The sequence below is a fragment of the Alosa sapidissima genome, chromosome 8 (assembly GCF_018492685.1).
Source record: "Alosa sapidissima isolate fAloSap1 chromosome 8, fAloSap1.pri, whole genome shotgun sequence".
NCBI lineage: Eukaryota > Metazoa > Chordata > Actinopteri > Clupeiformes > Clupeidae > Alosa > Alosa sapidissima.
Window position 1 is genome coordinate 12,738,280 of NC_055964.1, and position 22,229 is coordinate 12,760,508.

Below are 22,229 nucleotides of genomic sequence, written 5' to 3' on the forward strand. Positions count from 1 at the left end.
GTGAACTGTCTGTGTGTCCATGTGTGTGTGCATACGCATTTGTGTAACGGTGAGCTAGGATTTCACCCTTACCCACAAATCATGCAGTGTTCTTGGAAGTGTAATTTTATCTATTGTGCAGTTTCTCACAACACTGAAGCTAGTAAGCTTTAAAAGGCTTCAATTCACAGTTCCGTGACTGCTCTGAAAGTGTTCCATTTTTCTAGAGTCCAGACACTGAATTATATCAATTTTGGATGACTCTGCTACATTTGAACAAAGGGATTTTATGGCAAAATGAGCCATAAGACCACACATTTTTCTTATAGAACATTTATTTTCAGATACATGCTACAGTATGTTTAAAGTATGTTTTATGTTTAAATATGGACTCCAGCAGTTCATTCATCAAAGCAGAAATCCTCAGGCATGACATTGATTTCCTATTCTGCTCAAGATGTGTCTTGTAAAACATAGTAGCCATCAGACATGTTAGCAACGTTAAAAAATGTAATTTTCTTTAGGACAAGGAATAAATGGCAGTAAGACCATTCACTACAATCGTCCATGTTAAATTTAGGTAGCTGAAAATGAAAGGAAAAAAGTATCAAAAAATATGTGTATAAATAAAATGTATAACGAATGTAACATACATATGTTGATGATAATATAAATTGCCTTGAGCTTGAGGCTCTGTTTTAACATGGGCCCAATATATTAATAATGTGTGGAACAATAATTAAAAAGATTATTTACAAAGTGTGTGCGAATCCTAACGTGTGTGCTATCTGTCCTCAAGGACCGTGCCACCCAAACCCATGCCACAACGGAGGGATCTGTGAAGTTAGCGAGACCTACCGAGGAGACACCTTCATAGGATACATCTGCAAGTGTCCTCATGGCTTCAATGGAATCCACTGTCAGCACAGTAAGTTGAGCATTCAACATCTTAGGTGACTTCTTCTATCTGTGTGTGTGTGTGTGTGTGTGTGTGTACAGATCTCTGAGTCCTCTCTTACAGTGAAATCACTCAGAGCTCAGGGCCAGTTCAGGTATACCACTTATTTTCTTGTTAATGCCCTTTTCATTAACAGAGACCCATTTTTAGTGTTATTTTGGAAATTCTGTTATATTCATGCTCAAGCATAATGGCTAATCCTTTCCACCCTGATTATTTAATGGGGTCAGTATTTTTCAAGATCAGTATTTTTCTCATGGATGCACTGCTAAATTATTTCCATTTCCAGTGTGTTGCCTTATGTCTCTAATTGTTCTTCTCAGACTTGTCACATTATTATTAACCAAGGCTACAACCAACAGCAAGGACACAATAGAAACATGGGAAAAACATCCATAACAGGCAAAAATGAACAGGCAAAAAGCAAGGTTTCACTCATGGTGAATATAGTGTTTCCCCATACATTTAGTGATAATATATCCTACCATAGCCAATTCATGCTGCCATTGCCTCCCATTGGTGATGAGGGTGGCTATTTACAGATGACATGGCGTAATGACGGATTCTGCAGCCGTTTAATAGGCCCTTGGAGCAGCATGAAGCCAGATGTCTTGAGTGGTCCCCCTCCAGCTCAGCCCCTCTGATAGATAACAAGTGCAAAAGTTTTCAGTCTTGGCGTGGTCTGGACTGTGCTGGTCACAAACAAAAGCAAAAAGGATTGCAGTGAAGTGCCAGGACGAAGATAAAAAAAAACCGAGAGACTTGGCTTTAGATAAAAAAATAGGCCAATTACCACGATGTAAAGTGGCATGTGTGCTCTGTCCATGGAGTATGTAACGTTTGTCTGGCACTTCAATCATGTCCACTGTCAGGTGATTTGTTTCCTTTGTAATTCAGTCCTGCAGTTAGCCGTACGATGCTGTCTTTGTTGCGTCCGTGTTTTACCAGTGGAGATGCTGCTGTGCAGTAATAACGCATCTTTTGTCAGGAGCAAATTGTCGAAAGTGCTGAAATTGCTTTCCTTTGTGGCGTCGGCGATCAAAAATATGTGTGTCAAGAGCTGGGTGTATGTACTCCACCTGTTGCCGCATTAGAAAAGAGTGTGTGTGTGAGGGAGAAACAGAGAGATAGATACATATATATATATGTATACATTATATATATAGTATATCTATATATATATATATATATATATATATATATATATATATATATATATAGAGAGAGAGAGAGAGAGAGAGAGAGAGAGAGAGAGAGAGAGAGTGTGTGTGTGTGTGTGTGTGTGATCTATGGTTACAAGTGAAATAAGATTTTTTTACCAAAGGCTGAATCACTTTTTTCACGACAAGACTTACGGTGCCCTTCCACACCCCTGTCCTTACTCTTCCTCATGACGTTCCAGCGATAATCACAGCTTGACTACCAGGCCACTGCTTCAGGGAAACAGCACACTTTACCGTGTAGTCAGGAGAATGTTAAACTAGGATATTTTCCATGTTGCCTGGTAGTACCCTAGTGTCTAACAAGTAAAAATCAATGTCTGGCTAAATCAATAATGTTTTGGAGAAAGATAGTAATAACAGTGATGTTTTCCTCGTGTGATGGAATGTTATGGTCGATTTGGGCATTTGTATGGGAGTCCTTCCATGTGTCATCCACGTTGAGATTGGCTAACGTTGTTTGTGGCTAACAGATTGTAGCTGGCTGTGCACTTGGTACCATGCTTCAGAATGATAGAGACATCTTGCTTTGTTGGATATTTACAGAGCATTCTGCCAATGGATATGAAGTGAAGAAAGGGGTGAACTTTATTGATGCGGCCAAAAGGAAGAAAATCAAAAGTGTTTTGTCAGTCAATAGCCCTGCAGTCAGGAGAAAGAATAATAAATAAATAAAATAATAGCAACACACTGGCATCATCTCTAGGTGTGAATTTGATTTTTAAAGAATGTGTCGAAGTAGCCTGGGTTTTCCCATGCTGCCTTACGCGCCTTACGCAATCAATTCATGCTGCTAGGCAGCCTGGATTCTATGGACTTCGTTTTCACCTCAACCAAGGAACAAATCACAGAACGGAGGGAGGGCAGCAGGACGATGACGACACACTGAAGCCGTTATGAGCTACGTACAGACACATTTGATAGACATTCGTAGCGCCCAATAAACGCCTCTGGGCATTCGTAAATCACGTTTCAAATACAAGAAAATGAATGTCTAGTTCCCAGACCCCATCTCAATGAGATGAGGTCTGACGTTAGCCAGGCTAGTGTCAAAGGGTAAAATAACCCAACCGTTTGCGGAAAAAAGATAACACTTTACTTGACAGTATTGACATAAGAGTGACATGACACTGTCATGAACACATGACACTGTCATGACACATGAACCCTAACCCTAATCCTAACCTCTAACCTCTAGCCCTAACCCTAACCCTAACCCTAACTCTAACCCTAGTCCTGAACCTATGGCTCCTAAAACTAGGAATAACATCTCATTACAGCACCACAGTCCATTAATCTTAACTTTCCTCGCACATTTGAGGGTCTGTGGCCTTGAAGGGAACCCAGGCTGGACCATTTTACAGAGGAAAAGAGCAGAGAGGTTGTGGATTTTAAAACTTCAAACACTACATCCAAAAGGTTTTAATGAAAAATTAAACTAAAGTTTTAAACCACTCTGTCTTTTTTATATCGCCTCTTTTTTAACTTTTATTTTATTTGACCTTAAGATGGGAATAGTGGGGCGAGAACAACTGGCCAGTGCATAATAGTTTAAACAACTATCAACCAAAATAAATTTTAATTCTAATTTCCTAACCATAATCCTAACCCTAACTTGTTATGACAAAAAACTAATGTCACTTAATAACAGACGTGTTATGTCATAAACGTTTATGACTTGTTGTCATGTCACTCTTATGTTGATACTGTCAAGTAAAGTTTAACCAAAAAATTAACTCTGTGAGCAAACACACTTCGGTGAGGAGTATTTATTTGTCTCTACATATGAGAAGTGCCATGATTGTGTGTGAGCACTGCTATTGCATATTTGAAAAAAAAATGACCATATATGAATTTCCCATACCTTCTCCCATATGGGAATACACCCAGGGAACCAGCATCACTGCTACTTTAACAGAGGGACAACACTGGGTGTGCAACCACAGGGTTCCACTTGCGGAGCATGTGCGGCAACAATTAGCGTCGACTGATATCAATGGAACTGGCTACACCAGACATGATAGTGTTGGACACCTTTAAAAACTATCCTTATGCTCTGTGAATGGAATGCTTCAGTTCTACATTCATTCTGGCATGGATGTAAGACCAGACATACACCATAGGGTGTTTTAGGCCTATGATCTTATTTACAAGAGGAAAATCTTGCACATTTTATGAGCTTTGATTTATCATGTGATGGCAAATAGCCCCAAGGTTACAGGCATACCTTTTGTATTAGTGAGGTTTATGAAAATGATTGATATGCACTGCTGACCAATGCAGTTATATGTGCTTGTGAGTCTCTTTTCCCTGTAATGGCGACAATGTTGTCTAATCAGAACACCTGATGGAAGTGGATTTCTAGGTTGGTAGTGATATTGCAACTTGTTCATAACTGGCTTTGCGTTCTTCCACATTCAAAGCAAGGTTAAGGGCGAACAGATCCAGCAAAGTGAAAGACACTGCTATAAATGATGTTCCTGGGGCATTGGGGATAGCGCAGCTTCCTTGCCCTGGATGGGGCTTGTATCTGTGCCATTACTGTAGAATGTGGAGGTTAAGATGTCTGGGAAAATCAGAGTGTTTATTTGTAGATCGGGATTTATTTTCAACTGTATCCAACTGTAGCGAGCGATATAGGCCCTTGAATGTGGGACAACAATCTACATGTCTCAAACTACACAAAACAATATGGTTAACGGTAGAATTGACACCTTTTTTTCTGCCACCAGCCATTCAGAACTGTGTTGCTGTTTGTTGTCCACATGCCTTCAGCAGGATTCTGTTCGATGCCAGCCAGGCCTACTTTCCCATCTCCACAGTCTTAAACTCAGTTTTCACAATCAACGTTTTTCTGCAAGAGTCAGCTAAAACATAGGTGAAAAGGTCAAATGAAGAAGCCAAACCAAATAAAAAAACAAAAAGAAAACAATAAATGAACATAGTCTTGAAACTGATTTAATAAAAGTGGAAAGGGGGACTCTGGCAGACTGACAGGCAGATACATACACAGAATATCCTTGCCCATGTAGTAGATTTTCTTTATTATTGCAGGACATGAACACACAGAATAGGCTTCATATTTTTTCCAGGATTATTCTGGTTGGAGTTGCTCTGTATCTTTGGCATCCAGTAGAAAATATAGCTCAGTTTCAACTGCTCCTTAATGACAGTGGGAGCACAGCTTGTCTTCAATTCTTTATCTCCCTCTCTCTTTCCCTTTTTGTTTCTCTCTCCCTCCCTCTCTCTCTCTTTCTCTCTCTCTCTCTCTCACACACACACACACATACACACGCACGCACACACACACACACCCACGCTGTCTCTCTTGAGTCTATATTCATATAAAGTATGCCATCAGGGCCGGCGGAAAGCAATTCTGCGCCCTGGGCATAATAGGAATATGTCGCCCCCATGTTCATAGACTGTGTGCCACTTTCGACTGTGTGCTACCTCATTCTTCGCAGCAGCCCCTGGCTGCAGCGTGCAGATCGGGGCTGCATGGGCCTTTTTGCGAACGGGCCTCATGGGAAGAAAACGCTAGCCTATAAGCAGGCTTTCACGTAACATAAACATATTATTATTACAGTCTATTATACATAAACACTACCTATTGTATATGATAGGTTTGCATTTAAACGTGACATTAGGAACACAGTTCGGGTGTCGCTTTCTCATATCACAACATGATAGGACCGTCTTATTGCAGGGAAACTAGCTCAGGGCTCCCACTAATTCGGTGACATGGTGAGATGCAGATTTTACCTTGTCGCCCACTCTGCTACATTCCACTGCTAGCAACCGATTCAGGCTGAAGATCAGCACCCTCATCAAATGCGGGAGAAATGGTTTTGGAACAGCTTTCCAAACTTTTCAACCTGTGCATGTTTCTGTATTCTGCAGCACTAGGCTTTGAGCGTCTCATTCATGACTGTTATTTAAAATATATCACTGAAAATGAATTACTTGCTCACGCATTTAAACAGTCTGTGGCATTATTTGACAATCAATGTGTTTTCAATGGTGTAGCCTATAGCTCGCCACACTGCAGCACCCCTAGTGGTTTGGCACCCTGGGCAATTGCCCAGATTGCTCATGTCCTGTATGCCATTACAAACACACCGACACACCAACAACGACGAGAGACACACAGACACACACACACACACACACACACACACACACACACACACACACACACACACACACACAAACAAACACACACACAAACACACAAACAAATAAACAAACACACACACACACACACACACACACACAATCTATATCCCTAGCATATATCCAAGTATTGTCATTATGGCACACAGTATAGCAGTGGCATACAGTGAAACAACTCTGATGGTGTGCAGTAGATTTTACAAGCAAGCAAAGCTCCCCTCGCCCCCACACACTCACACTCACACCTATGCAGCACTGTACTGGAGACATGTAAACATGGGGCTGCACAGGCCACTCTTCACCTTCCAGATTACTTGAGGATTGCACCTCCCACATAATCTTAGATCACTGGGTCTAGTCACTGAGGTTATGACAGTGTCCTTAGGATGAAATATGAGGTCACCCAACTTCCTTGTCCTTGTTTCTTTTTGTCAGATTGCACTACTCAGAAAAGAACACTCTAGGGATGGTTTTGTGTAGAGAAGAGAATTCTACCTCTGAAATGATTTACCTCCTTCCATGTCTGCATACAGTAATTTGCCACATATTAGTCGCATCATGTACTGTATATCGCAAGAGAGTCAAGACAAGAGAGTATTTTATGTACATGCATGAACATGTATCCATCAGCATCATAGTTGTTCCCACAAGGTTTCTGTTTTAACATTCTATTATGTTATCTTAATGAAGCGGAAGTAGATTGTGAACAAAATAGAACGTTGCTTTTGTTTTTATTGTTGAAAAGGTCTATTGGCTGCACCCATGTATTAACCGCAGTGCCCAATAGCCAAATAAATCAGAATCTTTAGTGCTTTAATCAGAAAGAAGAATGAAGAAAAGAAAGGCATTCCCAATAGCCTTCCTGTGTGTGTTAACCTCATAACTGAGTAAAGTTTGCAAAATAAAAGTGTAATTATTGGTCAATAGGCAGGAAATTACAGTGTGCAGCCTATTTTCTTGGCACCGGATTTATTTGAGACCTTAAAAAAATAAAGAAAAAAACAAACTACAGGTACAGGTGTATGTGGTGTTAATCTAAGCCTACCCTGCTCTGATAACCAACTGTTCCCCTCGCGCCGTCAAACTCAAATCCAATTTCACACATGTGGGTATTATCTTAAGTGAAGGCAGCCCCCAGCTCAGCGCGCCATTTAAACGAGGCGCCTGGTAGAAGTGAGGGAGCACGCAAAGCTCTCAGGGCGGGCAGCCGCCGCTCGTTGCCACGGCCCAGTTTCATGGACAGGTCTACTGTAAGCGGGGACATCTGCCCGACAGTCTGCTGCCCGTCTTGCTGTAGGGATCACAGGAGCTGGCAGAGGCCCTAAGCCTCAGCGGAGACTGGAGGCATCGGTGCACTTTCCATTGGGATTACGTGACTCATGGTTAAGTCGGCTATAATGATGTAGGGCGTAGCTGGATGGACACGATTCACGCTGCGATGGTCCACTACAGTGTCCAGCATCAGGCCTCTCCTCGGTGTGCTGCTTGTTTGTTGGTGCCATTGTTTTCTTTTTCCCTCACTAGATTGGAGAAAAAGAAAGAAAGAAAGAAAGAAAGAAAGTGTGTGGGGTCTTTGAGGTGAAGTCTGTGGCTGCCCTGAGGCACCCTTGATTTCGCTCTCATTTCAATTGCTGTCTGTTTGTTTTGCCAGAGGTCTGCTGTAACTTGGTGTCACAAGGGGACGTTTCCACTTGACAGGGGCCTTTTAGCACTTAGTTGGTGAGTTGCGTCCAAGCTGTTACTTGAAGTTTTGTCCGAGCTAAAAGCAAACTCCACTCAGCCACATTGTAATGATGTGTGTGAAAAAGAATATCCTTATAGGACAATAAAGACTCTATACTATTGATTTTGTTTTATTTCCCACACATTTTTAGACTCCCAATACCTGCACCGCCCGGTGCAAAGTTAGTGTGATCAATATGCTTATGGCTGTGGATGTTAATATGCACTGCTGTTCAAAAGTCTAGAAACACTGAGACATTTCCTGTTCTACTCAAACACCATAAAATTGATCAGAAATGTATGCATTGTTAATGTCATAATGAACCATTTCAGACGTAAATAGCTGATTTTGCACAGGCGTTAAAAAACCCATTAGCTGCCACCATAATTCTTTTGTTTCAATGACACTGAGCTAATCTGAAATTATCATTAACAGGATAATTAATTATTAGAATCATTTTGCAATTTTGTTTGTGTGGCTAAAGACTGTTATGTTTTTTGGCGAAGCAGCAAAACTGGCCTTATTTGGACTAATTGAGGATCTGATTTTGAAATTAATTATTGTCTACAAATGGCCACAAAGAAAGAACTCTTTCAGAAACTCATTAGCCTGCTATTTCCCTACAAAATAAACAGTATTTCTTGCAAGAAATTAGTAAGAAACTGAATATATCTTGTATTGGTATATGTGTGCACCACAAGAGAAAAACTGACAGACCATGGGGCCGTATTACAGAAACGTCCTATCTTAAGTCCTAAGTTAAGATAGGAAAAGTGTAAGATAGGATTTTTCTCAATTTGGTATTACAGAAACATATCCTATCTTAATTTAGGAATCCTATCTTATCTCAGGTTAAGATATCCTAAGTAGGCGATCTAGCATCGACGTTCAGCTTTTATGTCTGTTACCTAGCAACAGATGAAACTTGTTGTTGGATCACGTCACTTCACAATGTGGAGTTAATGTGGAGCGCTAATCCACCAATGGCTTTTGCCAGTTGTGCGACACTGCAGGTTGGGAAAGTTTACCTATATCGGCTACTTTGCTCTGAAAGTCACCTTTTGCGAAAACAAAAGTCTCAGCTAGTTGGTATTGTTTTCAGTATAAAGAGAATAAAGAGAAAGAGAAAAATGATCTTTTGAGAGGACGCTAGGTAAGTCTTTTCATACTAATCTTAATATAAGATCAATAACACTTGGTTAGAATTCATTATTTGCAGTGCATTTCCTATCTGGAGTTAAGATAAGAACACTGACTTTAGGATCGGCCGTTCTGTAATGACTTTTTTCCTAAATCCGATCCTAACCCAGATACTGTACATTTAAGAGGTGTCTGGATCACTGGGAAGATCCTTTGTAAGGTACAAGTGACAAGATGCCAGAGACATGATCTCTCAAGCACAGTAGAGGAAATGTCTGGGGGTGTTTTGATCCTGGCAAAGTATAGACAGTTTTATTCGACAAGGCAGATACCCAAAGAATTACTTCAAATTATGCAATACATACTAAGTGAAGAACCAGACAAGCTGTAATCCTGTAACGTTTGCAGTGATCAAGCACATTTTTGTTATGTCAAGTAGAAATAATTATGTCTAGCTCTAGCAATGTCTTGATTTGACTCTATTTCTTTTTCTGTGACTATTTTAGGATACATTTTTCACCTTATTTGATGGGTAAAATATGTTTCTTTTTTCCGGAAAATGTGTCAGTTTCAAGGTGTTTCCAAACTTTCGAACAGCAGTGTACAGGAAGTAAGTATGCTCTGCATTCAGGTTCAACAAGAATAGCTTTTCCCAGCACAGCCATTGGCTCTGAGTAAACACTGTTCCTGGTTCACTGTTTTGTGTGTGTGTGTGTGTTGAAGTTACTCGGGAGTGTTTCTCGGGAGATGTGTACCATGTCTGTGTCCTTGTCAGAGACTCGGTTTTCCATGCGGCTTCCCCTGGGGTCACAGCCATTGTTCCATCATCTTCATCATCGTCCTGCGACTCTTTATTCCAGGAAGGCGCCAGTGGGGTGATCATCAGTTAGATGATGCCTCTTCATTTCCCCTGCTGTGTCCGTGGCACATTGGAGTGGCACAGAGAAGGAAGAGCACTAATTATTCTAATGAAGTGTTGCCATCACAAAACAGGAAATGACCGCTGTGCAGGGACAGACTATCTGTGGCCGTCCTCTCAAAGACACACATATGCGCGCACACACACACACACACACACACACAAACCCAAGAAGAGTTATAAAAACTTGTATCTACTGCATGAGGATAACAGGCGAGTGTATGCTGTGTGACCTTGTGTTAACGAAAAGGAAGATGAGAAGCAGAGTCTTTCATTGCTTACATCTTTGCTCTCTTCTGCTCGGACTGCCACTGAGCGAGTGCACAGAGTCAGCTCCCCATTGCTGTTGTCCACGGTGGCACAATTAATCCACAGAGCCGGCTTGATGTGGACAAGGCCACCATGCCCCCTACTGACTTCCTTTGGTGAAGCAGGCCATGCCAAAGCCTCTGGGATGTTTGAAGTCTGTGCTGGTCGTTTGTATTTGTGCATTCTTGTGGTGCTGCTGTTTGAGTTCAAGATAGAATCGATTTTACACTCTGAAATAGTTCCCCCCCCCCCCTTCTTTCTTTTTTTTCGGGTGCAGCCTGCCTCAACAGTTTCAGTTGATCCATCTCGTGTGTGTGCGTTCTTACTGAGCTAGAAACAAAGAGTGGGAAAACACACACACACACAAACACACACACACACACACACACACACACACACACACATATTCATTTGGAGCAAACCATCAATGTCTGCGCTTTCTCTTCCCACTTTGAAAGCAGGTGGAAAGTGAGGTCAGTCAATCGGTTCTTGAGGGATGAACCTCAAGGTGGTAGCAGCCACGCTCGTGGGGCCTTGAAGTAGGGTTGAATGTGTGGGGAAAACACACACACATACACACGAGGTTAAACACAGCGTTTCAAATGAGGACGGCCTGGGGCAGGCCACACAGCGCGCTTTCCCCGACTCAAAGTCGCTCCTTATTTCCGATGCCAGGCGTCTTCAGGGGGGATTTTTATCTCTCCTTTGATCAATCAGCACTCCTTTTGCTTCTTTTGAAATTTGCTGGCAGTCCTTGATTGATTTGCCCTCATTGCGCCTTGCTCGGCGGTTTTTAGTTCTTGTCTATATTTGATGGCATATCAATGCAGTTGCTATCGCGACTTGCTTCCTCCTTGCGTGATGGATTTTTGTTTTAGTAGCGGTTGGGGTCAGTATTCAAGATCGGTTCAAAGAGCTCAGTGCAGTTATCTGTTATTGTACGAGGCAACACAGAAATGGACAGCGAAAGCATCTTATTCCCGCAGATCTACCCTCGCAGCCCGGATACTGATCCAGATACAGGCTCCCCAGACATTATTTCCTGCTGCGGCACACTTAGACTGCTAGCACCATGAATACCAAAGAGTGAAGTCAGCATGATGAATGGGAGATACTGCCGTGGTCGGAAATATCAAATGTGATCGATCCTGCACTGTAAATAGATACATAGATAAAATAATAAAAATAAAAATTATACAAATATACAGGGCCTAGGTGGTGTTTATTGCAATATCCAGTAGTAAAGTTCACACTGTATTGAACCAGAAGCAGTTCCTCTAGGTCAGGGGTATTCAATTAATCTTCAGCGAGGTCCAGTTACGGAAAATTTCCTCAAGCAAAGGTCCGGAGCATCATAATGTTTAACGTGCGTGTTTAGGCTATGTATATGTATATATTAGGATGGATGGATGGAGCCTAGTTGTAGATAGATAGATAGATACTTTATTGATCCCCAAGGGGAAATTCAAAAAATAGAAGATTGTAGGCCTAGGCCTAATGTTTAATGTGAAATAAAATAAGTAGCCTAAAAGGCAACATTCGAAATGAGGAGAAATATGGCAAGATAAGAGTAGCCTAATTGGGGAGAAAAACTGAGTAGCCTTGGCTATTTTTAAGATCTTAACGTGAACCTTAAAATAAAATTTGAGCTGAGACAAGGATGGATATTCCACAGCTGGTTCCTTGAACCCATTAATCAGCAAGTTTAATTTAATTTTTTTAGTTTTTTTTTTTATGTTGACCCGAATTCCTGGAAACACAGGAATATCACGCTGTTGGGCAGTGAATGCATGTAGGCTTATATATATATCAATCATATAGCCTTCTTAAATCGTAAAATATTCTGTGGTCTCAGTTCACTGTTGAATGGGCCTAGCCTACCCTATGCTTGCTCAAAATATATGCTTTGTCTAGTAGAGGTGCTTCAAATTGGCGCTTAAAATCGCCTGTCTCAGAATATATAGAAGAGGTCCAGGGCAATTCCGCGCAAAACTGTCACATCCATATTTAGTTGGCGTTACGGACGTGACAGTTTTGCGTGGTATTGCCCCCGTATCGTTATATAAAGCTCTGTTCTCGCTTTCTAGCTTTCTCCTCTTGAGCAATCGATGATTTGAAAATAACTTACTTATCGTTAACTTAGATATCCATCTGATTGTTTCTCGTCCCGTCTCCTCTCCTCGCTCGTTTCAGGCTATCAGTCTCTTCCCCATAGTAGGCTACTTTACTCACTGACTCGACTTTATCAGAATTCACAGATTTCACTGGCTGAGTAGCAGCAAGCGAAATGATGGTTCCATTTGGTGATGGCTGCTCTAGGTGCTTTCACATTGTTGCCTTACTTATTGCCACTCCACACAACAAGCTCTACCCCTCAGTAGCTGTCTCTCGCTGCCGATCCTATGGACAGGTGGCCTAAGAGGCTGGCGGAGGTGGGTCCACATAATGGCCCCAGGAGTGGATGGTGATGGGCAGCAGTGACTGCACCCTGCAATCTTGACCGCCTGGGCTGTAATTTCCGTCCCTGGACTTCGGCCCCTGATGCCCACCCCTCCATCCCTTTTCTGTTTACACAGGGGCAGAGGGAGATGCAGCAGTTGAGGCTGTTATATAAATGTCTGAGTCTCTTGTCACATCCCACCCCCGCGTTCAGTTCCCTCTTACCACCTGAAGGGCTTCGTACCTGTGACAGCAGAGCTGAGCTGTCACATCACGCCAGCTGAGGGGATACACCCCCATCAGGTACAAAAAGAGGAAAGGAAGCGTAAGAAAAGCTGAGACAAATGCTATGGTTTACTTCAGCATTCATATCATTTAATGCATTTTATAATTATGAATATGGGTAGTTTGCTGAGCAGGCCTAGTGATAGAGAGTATGTAAACACACACACACACACACACACAAACAAAGACTAAATTGGATTGTCATCTGCCTATGCAGATAGAAAAAAAAAAGAGCTAGAGTTTAAGATCTTCTACGCCGAGGACTTTCACATGGCGGTTCCACCAGGGAAGTTAAAGGTGGCCGAGTGGGTGGATTGGAGAGAAGCAGCCCTAATTAAAATGGGACAGCGGTGTTACTCACTGCGCCTTAGGTCTGTTCTCGTAGGTGTTGATGGAGATCGCTCGGCTCTGCGGGGCTTGTTTGTTGAGATATGCAAATGCAAGACTATGTTGTCTATTTTTTATGATTTATTGTGTATTACATGAATGTATTTTCCCTCTTGATGCAAGTGAAGTTTTCAGAGTTATATATAATACATTTGCTGAAGCATTGCATATGGTACATATGGTACATCGCATTGACTTACAGACCTGGATGTTCATGAAAAAGCGAGGGTAATATTGAATGCTTGGCTTATGCTAATCTGCTCAGGGTTAAGTTGCAATCAATATGAATGTTGAGTTGTTTGATCTAAAGTGCCTGAATATATAACATAAAAGACATGAGCTGCTCAATATTCACAGGCTTCTCTATACAAGATGGTATCCGGTAAATAATTACATACTGTGCATTTAAGAGAGTTGTCATCGAACTCACCATGAAAAAAATGCTTGGTGCAAAATTGACCGTATCAGTCAAAACGGGACCAGATGGACATTATGGCTCCGTTTTGTGCTATGAATGAGAGGGGGGGGGGGGAGTGGAAAGTGCAATAGTGGGGTAAGAGCAAGTTCCCATGGCGGTGGGAAGACATCATGACGAAAGGGAACAGCCATCATGGTCATGCATGGCATACCATAAAACACCCCTCTACCTGGCCCCAGAGGGCTGTTCTGAGAGTGATATGGATAGAGAGAGAGAGAGAGAGAGAGAGAGAGAGAGAGAGAGAGAGAGAGAGAGAGAGAGAGAGAGAGAGAGAGAGAGAGAGGAGGGTGTTTGGACTGAAACCTCGGCATGTCTGGGTGGCCTCCCCAACCACTTCATTAAAATGACATAGTGCAGTGGAGAATACAAACTTGTCTGGAGAGAGAGACGATCTGTGCCGCAGTTGGGTCCAAACCACAGCCCACACGCGGGAGACAGAGAGCTCTTTTTCAGCAGAGGGGAGAAGCCGAGGGGATAACTCAGGGAGGCGGGCAAGCCGCACACATCATGGAGAAATGAATCAGATGGTATAGGCTTTCACCGACCTATCTCTGACAGTCCAGAGATACCGTATCTTTCCACCCACTTTCTCTGGCATTGTTTCTTCAAACACACACACACACACACACACACACACACACACACACACACACACACACACACACACACACACACACACAGAGACACACACTACTCCCCCACAAACGCCCCCGCCTCCAAAACATGCATCTATGTCAATGGAAAACCACAGAGACTACCTCCTTCCCTTCTCTCCCTGGGCTTCCAAGATGTTTCTAATTTTTTATTCATTCATCTATTGCGTATCAGGTGTTCTCTTTTTTGTTTTTCTGAATGGGAGTTGAGGTCCATCTGGACTGTGGAAACGGAAGGATATTTTGATAGAAGTCCAACAGAAGAAAAGCCCACCCCCGTTTACTGGAAACGGCCTCTCTAGCTAACAAACACACATTCTTGTCCCATATTGTCCTCTTTATTTCTGGGACATATTGTGTTTTGGGACGAGACCGATCACTGAGCAATTTCCGCTCCACTTTCTCTTCACTCGACACGATCCTCATAAAAAGCTGTGGTTTAATATACTGAGGCATGGAGCCTTTCATTTCATCGGCAACCGTCTCTCTCATGATTTCTGCTCTCGTATTTGCAAAGTTGATCAGAGAATGGAAGTTGCAGGTAGATGGTTGCGTGTGGAACTTTCTGTAATTTTCTCCTTGTAGTCTTGCCAGGTCAGCCTTGGCTAATAAGTTGAGCCTGCCCGCTCTTGATGGCATAAAACATGGCTGCGAGCAGAGGTGTAATAGGGTTTCAAGTTTGCGCTCTCCAGAACTCTTCTTTTCCCCAAAAGTTCTCCAATGAATTATTTACCGACACCTGGGGGTAAACTAAATGACATTGTGCTACCAAATGAAAAAAAGGAGAAAATCATTCAGTAGAAAATTGATGAGGAAAGGCTTGCCATCTTGGCATTGAATGAAACTGAGGATGGCTCAAAGGTCAGGTGTGTGCCAGCCGTAAGTTTAATGCCAACTACTTGACAGACTTCCGTGGGCATTGGTAATAGCCTGAATTAATGGCTCTCTATATTGCTTGGTTGTGTATTGGTTGTGTGTTTCTGTGTGTGTGTGTGTGTGTGTGTGTGTGTGCGTGTGCGTGTGCGTGTGTGTGCGTGCGTGCGTGTGCGTGTGCGTGTGTGTACAGTATGTGTGTGAACTCGAGTGCATGTATTATGAGGGTTCTTTTGCAAAATGTCAGCCTGTCCGCTGTGTAAGACAGGCCATTCCCCGGGCTAAAGAGGAGCAGAGCTTATCTGCTCCATGTCAGGAGGTGTTTGGGATAACAAGCTGGAGGAACGAGGCGGAATCAAAGTGCTTAGAGGGGCCGTGAACTCAGGCTTCCCCAGCAGACGAGGGTGGGCACACTGCTCCCATCAAATCACGCCCCCCAACACCATAGTCCCAAAGTGACCTTTCCATTTTTACTGCAGGTCTTTTTTCTGAGAGGTGGGGTGTACCTGAACGTCACTCACAAAGTCCTGGGTTCAGGCAGTCACTCTCTGCACTGTCTGCTGTATGCAGACAAAAAAAGAGAAAATTGATGGAAAATATAGAGGGATAGAAAAAAAAAGAGAGAGAGAGAGAGAGAGAGTTATTTGAATGCCTTGTTTGAAATGTCACACACGGTTCCTCCTCCCACTGCTGTCCCCAAACCTCTTTCTCTCCCTCCCTCGTCTGTCTCTGGATGTTTATTCGGCTGGTTTAGCCCATCAGCAGAGAGCGCTGGCTGAGGCAAGCAGCCATTGAGTTGTAATTGTGGCCCTGTTGTCTGAGCCTCTTTAGCCGCTGTTTCTCTGCATGGCCCCTCTAAAAAGTCACCGCTCCTGGCTGGGCTACTGCCAAGGCCCATTTGCCCATTATTTCCCTGCTTGTGGCGTGCCCGGCGCATTCTGCGGCTTTTCCACGGCACACAGATTCACACGCCGCCACCAGTGCCTAGATAGACATTTACAGGTATGGTACTTGAAACCATTCAATCCGTTAAAGTGCACCCGAAAACAAATGGTTTAACTGACTGGAAATGGCAGTCCTTATATCTTTGCTAACAGTATTTATTTGTTAGCACTGTCAATTATATCTAAGACACATTTTATTGCTAGTCTGTCAAGGAGAGGAGGGAAGGCTAGGGGCAGCTTTGCACCATCTGCTGAATCAATTCTCCCAGTAATTGTGTCACTAGTCAGGTATCATTTCTTTTCGTAGTGATATCATCTTTTCCCATGCCAGGTTTTACTGAAAACTGTGATAGTAGACTTGTCAATAGACATGGTCATGTGACGACAGGTTCACGATGATGAAGATAAAAAATATGAAGGGAATAAATAGCAGAGTTTAACGGAATTAATTTGACAGCTCGGCTAATGACCTCTGACTAAAACTTGTCGCTGGTTGGCAACAGATGACTCAGACCGTGAATTCGGAGCGGCCCACAGAGTTTTGAACAAAATCCAAGTGCCAGCTCATAGTCTATTGGCTCTGGGGGACAAAAATGAGCATCAGAGCCACGAGCCTTGCATGGTGAACTCTCCCTCTCTCTCTCTCTCTGTGTGTCTCTATCTCTTCTCCCTTTCTCTCTGTCTCTCTCTTCCTTTCTTTCCCTCTCTCTCTCTAACTCCCTCAAATCATTTGTATCGTTTCACCCCCACCCTTACCCCTACTCTCTCCTTTTGGCTGCAGGGGGATGCTCAGGGTAATCTCCTCAGGTGTGGCAGTCATAATGATGTTTGAGAACAGCAGATCTGTGGGGGTCACGTGCTCTGTTTTTTTTGTTGTTTTTTTTTGTCTTGTTTAGTGCCAGCCACTCGCGACTCTGCAGTCGGCACACGTTTTGGCTGGGCCCACTCCCCCGCCCCCACCCTCAACTGGCAGCCAAAATGGTACTCAGAGCAGCGTTTCCTAAGCCAGCCTGCCTCCTCTGCCTCCTCCTCCTCCTCATTTTGCCTTTTCTAGGGCTCTCCAGATCCTTCCTTACGGTGTTGTTGTGGACTCTGGCTCTGCTCTGCCTCTCCACTCTGGCCACCTGTGTGTCTGAGAGAACAAAGCGTCATAGACTGTGCTCATTCTTTCTCTGTTCTCTGAACAGCGGTCCAGGCCCTCCAGTTGGGGACCACTGCACTCAATATTCACTTTATCGGTAGTTAATAGTGGGCCAAGTACATTTTAGATTAAAACAAAGTGACAGTTTATTTAAAAGTAAGATGATAATACCTTGCACTTATTACACTAAACAGTTACATCTTCATAAGAAACAGCCATTTATGTCTAGAGCAGTTATATCTCATCCAGTCTTGCCTGGGACACAACATTCCCTTTGGTTATTAAGTTTCAACCCAAATTTAACAGAATTCAAATCATAAGAGAAACTAAATCTAAAAAATAACAGGGCATACTTTTATCCCTCATTTACAGCAAAAAGTCTAACATGGTTCGGATTGAATAACCCCACAACATTGTAAGAAAACCCTAAACTACACCATTGGCAACAATGTCACCAAAACAGTTTGAATGTTAGCAAGCTTTTATCAGGGCTAGGCAGTTAGGCTTTTGCAGTGTTTTGTTTACGTTTACGTAGCTGCCACTAGAATTCTACAACCACTTTGTACTCTCATACAGTAGACTGCCTCTGCCACTCACTTGTTCTATCTCTCTTCCAGAGCTCCTATACCTTTGTGGATTTAATGCATTGGAGCTTCAAAATAAACACTACTGTTACATACATTTTCTAGAAAGGTCAATAACATTCTGAAGGAAGACAGACACTCTATGACCCATTTAGAGTGATACCATGACCCATCAGTTGAGATACATTGGTATAGAATATGTGACTTGACTAATATGACTTGTCAGTTTCTCTCTGTAACTTTAATATTGTCTCAGTTATTGTGTGCACATTTGAAGTTGGAGCTCTGCCAGTGGTCTGTGCCTCTGGTTTTGTCATTTTTGTGGAAGTAGGACAGATCCCAGACTCCCTGTCCTAGACATGAAATGTACCATATTGCACAACATTAGCTCTCAAAGTATTCCACATTCAGGGCTCATGTAACCTGAAGTTATTGTTTTCCAAGAATGTGCGTGCAGCTGTCAGTTTATATTTGAATGAAAGACAGGCTGTTGCTATTTCACTGTTTGTGTAAGTCAAGGCGATAGTTGTCATAGCTTGCTCTTTTTTTATGGGACGCTCAATAACTCAGAGATCAAGAAAGAATGCAAAGCTGCATACAGTATAAAGCTTGTCTTCTTTTACACAACCTTGAGAAAACTTGCACACACTTCTTCTTCTTCAAAAAATGAATTGAAAAAGAGAGTGGTATTTCCCTGATGGAAGCGGGAGGGAGATAATGTTGCAGTGACAAGCGGTGCCTCTCCATATGTATTTGATGAAGTCTCGTGTGTAAATCACAAGCGACGCCTCTCCATATGTATTTCATGAAGCCTCGTGTGTAAATCACTGCCCACTGAGGTACATCAGAAGGAAATACCATGTCATGTTTTATTTCTCTCGACCCAGAATTCCCTGGGTTCGACACTCGCTATCTTTCCCACGCCAAGCCCAAGCTGTAGACAGGTTGATAAGCTGATGATATACTTCCACGCCATCCTTCTGCGGGGGAAAGAATTTCTGAGAGCTTGGGGTCATTCTGTCACACCTGCAAAGCTCTGTCGTTTTGTTTTCCCTCATATGGCCTCATGGGTACCAGATAGTAATGATATTTCAATATATCATCTGTATGTAGAGGAAGACAAGATACAGAGAACAGATTGATTGCCTGAGGGGAGTTCACCAGAGTGCTAACATGATGTCAACAGGAGCCTATTCTCCCTCTTCTCTAACTGAACCACACTCCATTTTGAAGAGGGGTGACCTGTTCACCCAGTCTGAATGGCTCTGGCAAGTGGGGTCTATTCATCATCGTGTTGATCATAGGTAAAACTCAGTATAGGAAAATGTGTGCGTGTGCGTGTGCGTGTTTGTGTGTTTCTTTGTTTCTATGTTCTTTGTTTGTATAATTGCTACTAAAACATCTCACTGGAAGCCTCCTCAAACAAGAGTGGGCAGTGGAAGGAGAGGAAGAAAAAAAGAAATAAGAAAAGGAATGTGTGCATGATTTAATACTGCTCAGCTCTGTTGCAAGGGCAGTACTTACAGGAGATTACCTTTCATTCCGTTAATTAAGTTTTGGGCTTTAACAAATGTGACAGGGCTACAAGCTATTAGCGCTGATGTATTTTAATGAGGGTCAGTCCTATGTGCACTTTAACAGTCACACTCCCTGGCTGTTGAATATGCATCACCTGGGTTGCCAGACGTTTCAAGCCTTTAAGAGAAACATTAATATTGTAGCAATTACAGGTCATTACCCAGTCACCTCGAGGGGGCTTGATCACGTGCATCATGGCATCAAACTGTGCCCTTCCATATTATTAAGTTGTTGTATTTGCCTGCTTAAAGTGGTCACTGCGCTGATTAGGTGACTGATTGCATTGTACTGGCAGAAGAGAACTGAGGGGGTTGGGTCTGGACTTGAACAGGTGCCTTCACGATGGGGGCAAAGCGATGCCAAGCAAAAAATCACCGTCAGAAGCCTCACACCTCCTTCTGCTGTCCCAGGGTGCACTGTGGTCAATGTAATGCTCTCCGCAGGTGTCTTCCTGCCCCGAAAGCCGCTCCCATCGTTCTCATTACTGTCCAGCCGAGTCTCGCTTTGTCAAAAACTGGAGGCGCGGGGTAGGGGGCAGTGGTTGGTGGTGGGCAGGGGGGTGAAGCAAGGTTTACTGATGAAAGGCAAGGGTCTAGGTTTACACGGAAGGGCTGTTGAAGATGGGAATTCTGATGCTGGTACTTTTGTTCTTTCTGTGCTGCTGCTGTTGCTGGTGCTGCTGCTGCTGCTGGTGCTGCTGCTGGGGCTGTTGCAAGAGGGGAGAAGAAAGAAGCGGGTGAAATTTCACAGGCTTTATTTTTAGCACAGCCACAGTCACACACTCGGAGGAGCAAACGTGGAGAGACCCACATAGCGGCTGACTGGCACGGGGACCCACACGCACGTCTGGGCTGCATCCGTGCCACATCCGCTTCGCCATTGTCAGTGCCGCTCCCGAACACGCACCCACCAAACACGCACCCCCATCCAGTCGGCCCCTTCATTCGCTCCCCACCCTCCTCTTCTCCGCTCTCTCCTTTCGGGAGGCATGGAAATTGTCTTATGTGCTCTGAACACCAAATCAGGTTAAGCCACTGCTGTCTCCTCTCCACACAAGGACTTCATCAGTCACACGCACACACACACACAACACACACACACACACACACACACACACACACACACACACACACACACACACACACACACATACACACACAACATAGAAAAGGCAGGGGCTTAGTGGAGACTGCCACTTCCTTTCGCCTCGGTGGCCAACTGATTAATACTATCAGGCTAATGAAACAATTAAGGTTATCTCTCACAACTGCACAGGAAATTGATGGATTCACTCCTGCCTGTGAAACAGTGAATGTTAATCAGAATTATGCACTAGTGCCCAGTACAGTGTCCATTAAAATATGCACCAAACAGGCACGAAATGCAAAACACGTCTACATGCTTAAATCCATATTTGTGTACATTTCATGTAATTCAGTGATACAATATATACTAATGGCCTTTCACCCCTAGCTGCTTTCTCATTTTGTCCACAACATGCATTTCTTCCATTTTGCTGTGATTGATGGCAGTGGGCTGTTATCTGGAGGAAATGACTTGACGTGTTGTTGACTGGGGCTATAGCTCCGCAGGCCTGCATGCTGCTGGACATACCTTGAGATGTCAGGGGTGTCAGGTGTGTTTACCTGACCTTGAGCCGGGATGCATCTCTGCCTCTCAGACTGTGTGGATTAGCTTTGCTCCCCGGAGGTAATCCTTCTGCACTCCACTCTGTCTTCTGTCTCTCACCGTCTCACTCGCACGCACACACACGCCAGACAGGCCCTGTATCGCTCGCACACTCTCTCATTAACACACACACACACACACACACACACACACACACACACACACACACACACACACACACACACACACACAAACAGAGAGAGAGAGAGAAAGCAGCAAATACACAAATAACATGCACACATAGCCTATAACATATGGACACACATACAAAGTAGGATACATATAAGAAAAGTCTCGCTGTCTCTCTCTTTCTCTCTCTCTCTTTCTCTCTCTCTCTCTCTCTCTCTCTTTCTCTCTCTCTCTCTCTCTCTCTTTCTCTCTCTCTCTCTCTCTCTCTCTCTCTTTCTTTGTGTCTCCTGCGTGGCTCCAATCAGAGCACGGCCTCAGCCAACACACTGTTTCATGAATTTAAGCACAGCAGTAAAGCACATGCTGTTGATTCGAAACCTCGCCGGGGTCCACCAGAGGCAGGCATTAGGAAAACCTCCTCAACACTTCAACAAGCATCACAAACTGATTGGTGCCTTGCAACACCTTTGCACAATGGAGATATTATGATTCAGTGCTGAATGACAGAGCCGATCGCTTTTAAGGGCTTTTGCGTGTCAGCCTTCCATTGCAGAGTCTCGACTTCAGAGAGTCAAGACTCTGCTATCAGAGAGTAGCAGGTGCATTGATTGCCATGACTGTAGCA

The 22,229-nt window shown here is 43.4% G+C and overlaps 1 protein-coding gene across 3 annotated transcripts in view; it reads left to right on the forward strand.

Annotated features, from left to right (window-relative positions):
• edil3a (EGF-like repeats and discoidin I-like domains 3a) overlaps positions 1–22,229 on the forward strand; it is a 127,169-nt gene that overhangs the window by 43,856 nt on the left and 61,084 nt on the right. For all 3 annotated transcript variants that reach the window (XM_042101733.1, XM_042101734.1, XM_042101735.1), the window contains one exon: positions 779–907. In XM_042101733.1, coding sequence (XP_041957667.1) covers positions 779–907 — 129 coding nt within the window. The remainder of the gene's footprint in view (positions 1–778; positions 908–22,229) is intronic.